The sequence below is a fragment of the Benincasa hispida genome, chromosome 10 (genome assembly GCF_009727055.1).
Source record: "Benincasa hispida cultivar B227 chromosome 10, ASM972705v1, whole genome shotgun sequence".
NCBI classification, from domain to species: Eukaryota; Viridiplantae; Streptophyta; class Magnoliopsida; order Cucurbitales; family Cucurbitaceae; genus Benincasa; species Benincasa hispida.
In genome coordinates this window covers 42126672-42130819 of record NC_052358.1, presented here as the reverse complement: position 1 = coordinate 42130819, position 4148 = coordinate 42126672, and the positions used below count along the sequence as shown (strand labels likewise).

The window sequence follows — 4148 nt, the reverse complement described above, 5'->3', positions numbered from 1 at the left end:
TGTAAATATATTTGATAATATCATTCCTCAGGGAGAAGGATGGTTATCCAAACATCTATGTAGAGATTCCATAATCTCTTTGGTAATATACATGCTTTCATGTTTCTTAGCCAAAACATCAAATGTGCTGGCAAGAATGAAGTTTTGAGGATGCATTTGATTTAGCAATTAAAGGATTCTTGAAAGAGTTAAAAATGTCAGAAAAAAAGATTAGTGAAGGGAGAGACTTTAGTGAAGGATTTGATGATTCTGTTCATTTTAAGTGCACATTTTTCACCACGAAGAAACCACAAAGGTTGTGATTGAAAAAAAAAAAAAAAAAAAAAAAAACTTAAAAAGCTGCAATGAAAAATTCTCATCCCTATTCCCACGGGAGAAATTTATCCCCATCCTCGCAATTGAAGTAGGGATGGGGGCGGAAATTTTCGTGGACTCATCCACGAGTTAAATACAGAAGAAAGTAAATTTAAAAATTAAATAAAAAAGTAAATTAAAGTTTGATGAAACAGTAAATACAAAAAAGTAAAAAAAAAATGTAAATTGATAAAAAAGTAAATGCAAAACTGAAAAGAAAAGGAGTAAACAAAACAGAAACTCAAAATCTAAAAATAAAAAAAAAAATTAAAAAATAGAAAATTAGTTAAACACATTAGGGGTGTAAATGTAATCATCTCATAAATAATGTCATGTTTGTTTTTTTTAACATCATATCAACACCAAGGACCAGCACTGAAATCGCCACCGCCATCCTCCATTTTCCCCGCCGCCGCCGTAACACGTGACCGTCTCTCTCTCTCTCTCTCTTCCTCTGAAATTCACACTTTAAATATCCTCCATGACTTTTGCACCCGAAACCCACCATTTTCTTTCTCCATATTTCCAAACCAAACATCTGTTTCTCTCTTCATTTCAATGCCTTCCCTTCTCTTTCTCTTCTTCCTCCCTCTACATTTCTCTTCCGCCGCCCACCAAACCATCCTCCCTGGGATCGCCGCCGCCTGCGGAGCCACCCGCTTCCCTGACCAATGCGCATCCTCCATCTCCCAATCCAGCCGCCTCCCCCAGAATCCCACGCCGCTGCAGATTATTCAGGCCGCCGTCTGGCTCTCCTCGGAGAATCTCAAAATCGCCAAATCAATGGTGAAGGCCATTCTGGATTCCTCCGAGAAGAGCCCCAACCGCAACCGCACCGCCGCGGCATTGAGCTGTCTGGAGGGGCTGGGTTACTCGGAATACCGAATTTCCCTTTCCAACGACGCAATTGCTATCGGTAGGAATAAAGACGCGCGCGCGTGGCTAAGCGCGTCGCTTCTCTACCAAACCGGTTGCCGGTCGGGGCTTAAGTACGTGAACGACACGCGCGAGGTGGATGAAACGATGTCGTTCCTTGACAATTTGATCGTGCTGTCGAGCAACGCGCTGAGCATGGCGGTGGCGTACGACATTTTCGGGAATGAGACGGAGGCCTGGGGCCCACCGAGGACGGAGCGAGACGGATTCTGGGAAAGGAGTGGTGGGACGGCGGTGGTGGGGACGGGTTTGGGGATTCCGGCGAAGACGGAGGCGAATGCGACGGTGTGTAAGGAGGGGAGTGAGGGGTGTTACACGACGGTACAGGCGGCGGTGGAGGCGGCGCCGGAAAACTCGGCGGTGAGGTTTGTGATACACATAAAGGAAGGGGTTTACGAGGAGAGCGTGAGAGTGGGATTGGAGAAGAAGAATTTGGTGTTTTTGGGAGATGGGATGGGCAAAACGGTCATTACAGGATCCTTGAATGTGGGCCAGCCTGGGATCTCAACCTACAAATCCGCTACTGTCGGTGAGTCACCTTTTTAATTCACAAATCTGAATTTATTGCTTTTTTTAAAAAAAGAAAATTCTTCAACTTTTTTTTTGTTCCGGAGAAACTGAATTATTATGATCATACCTTTTGAGCAATATAATTGTAGAAAAAAAATCCTTTTAAGCAATATAAAGTTGCCGGGAGTGTGATATAAGCATGTCCTGTCGGTTTAGATTAATATTATTATTGTTGGACGAGATGTTGAGTCGAAAAATGGAATTTCGGAAGGAAATTTTACATCACTTGAGTTGAGTTAGGCTGGAAAGTAAAAGAGTTATATATTAGGGTAATTATAATTTGTAGTATTTTTAGGTATAATAATCACATTTTAAAAAAATTGCAAATATAGATAAGTCTATATCGTTGATAAACTCTAAGTCTATCAGTGATAGACTTCTATTGTTGATAAACTCTTACCAGTCATATGGTATACTTCTACGAATAATATAATTTATCATTGATAGACTATTTAAATTTGGCTAGATTTATAATTTTTTATACATTATATATCTGTTAATATTTTGGATTTAATGTCTATATTTACAACTGTCCCTATATTATGGATTGATCTAGTGGTAGTGTAAACATAAAGAAAAAAAATCTAAAAATGTATCTTTTTCCAAGAGGAAGAAGACAGACGGCGAAATTGATTTCCAAAAAAAGAATCGATTAAGCTGAACTTTGTATTATATAAAATAAAAAAAAAAAAAAAAACAAACTTCTTTCTATTCCCCCCTCATAGCTTCTCAGGAAGGAAGATTTTGCAATATAAATATATAGATTTTAGTATAAACTTTTATACTCTATAATGTTTAGGTATTACCACAAATAAGTTTAGTTCAATTGGTACTAGTGTATGTCGAGTTTAGTTCAATTGGCTTCAATATATGTCGAGGATCAAAAGGTCCATAATTCAATTTTTCTTCTAAAAAGAGTTTTTTTTTCTTAATTTATTTTATGTGGTTCTTGAATTTTCTTTGGTTTCGTAACAATTTTATTATTAAACTTTAATATGTAACAATTTATTTAATATATTTTAGAATTTATAATGAGTCATTAAAATAAGCTCAGCTTAACATTAATGGACATGACTTTTCTTTTTAGAGGTGAAGAAAATAATCGTCGTGAAACCATGTAAACCTTAATTTTATGTCCATAATCAATAGGAAATTGCAGGAGTTCTTGGGGATGGATTCATGGCCAGTAGACTCACCATTCAAAACACAGCAGGCCCTGATGCCCACCAAGCTGTGGCCTTTAGATCAGACAGTGATCTCTCAATCATACATAACTGTGAGTTTATAGGCAATCAAGACACTCTCTACGCCCACTCCCTTCGTCAATTCTACAATTCTTGTCGAATCGTAGGCAATGTTGATTTCATCTTTGGCAACTCAGCCTCCATCTTCCAAAACTGTCACATCTTAGTCCGTCCTCGCCAACTCAACCCTCAGCTCGGAGACGACAATCCCATCACTGCACATGGGAGGACCGACCCTGCCCAGTCGACCGGGTTCGTATTCCAAAACTGCCTCGTAAACGGCACAGAGGAGTTCATGTCATTATACTATGCCAATCCTCAGGCGCATAAAACCTTCTTGGGGCGACCGTGGAAAGAGTATTCGAGGACGATTTTTATACATTGTGATCTTGAAGCTCTTGTTTCATCGTCTGGATGGATGCCTTGGAGTGGGGATTTTGGTTTGAAGACACTATATTATGGGGAGTTTGAGAATTTTGAGATTGGATCGAATTCGTCGAAGCGAGTTGGATGGAGTAATCAAATCCCTGCAGAATATGTTTTTAGTTATTCTGTCCAGAATTTTATCCAAGGAAATGAATGGATTCCATCATCTTAGTGGAAAAGACTAGGATTAGCATTTCACTTTGTTACTATACTTGCATAATTTTATGATGAACTAAACTCCATATTTATCCATGTATTTGTGTTATATAAGGGGAGACATTCGTTCACCATGTAATAGGAGATTCTCCACCCCATTCGAGATGGATCACCTCAGAGTCTCGATCATGCAGGTTAAATGAACATCTCTACCTACGATCATGACAAACAATTTACTTAGAGTTGTGATCGGAATCTTACATCCATGCTAATGAAATTAAAAATATGACACATTAAATACAAAATGAAAAAGTTTAAAATGTATCAAAAAACTGAAAAGGTATGATGAAGGAGCAAATTATAGTTTAAGTTAAATTATTATTTCAATGATTATAATCTGCAAAGCGTGGTAAAGAAGTAGGAGAGGATTTGTTGAGCCTGAGGTTTGCAGCTGTCTTGGCA

At 38.4% G+C, this 4148-nt stretch overlaps 1 protein-coding gene across 1 annotated transcript; it reads left to right on the top strand.

Annotated features, from left to right (window-relative positions):
• Window positions 1-643: 643 nt before the first annotated feature.
• LOC120087741 (probable pectinesterase/pectinesterase inhibitor 51) lies at window positions 644-3918 on the top strand. Its single transcript, XM_039044627.1, has 2 exons — window positions 644-1819; window positions 3020-3918. Exons 1-2 carry the CDS (start codon window positions 682-684, stop codon window positions 3700-3702), a joined length of 1821 nt encoding a protein of 606 aa, XP_038900555.1. The 5' UTR covers window positions 644-681; the 3' UTR covers window positions 3703-3918.
• Window positions 3919-4148: the final 230 nt, after the last annotated feature.

What these genes read in the sequence shown, in the direction of transcription:
- LOC120087741 (XM_039044627.1), top strand. Translation starts at nt 682, where the DNA reads ATGTCATGTTTGTTTTTTTTAACATCATATCAACACCAAGGACCAGCA. An exon ending in CTACAAATCCGCTACTGTCG is followed by an intron (nt 1,820 to 3,019) that starts GTGAGTCACCTT and finishes AGGAAATTGCAG; the next exon opens with GAGTTCTTGGGGATGGATTC.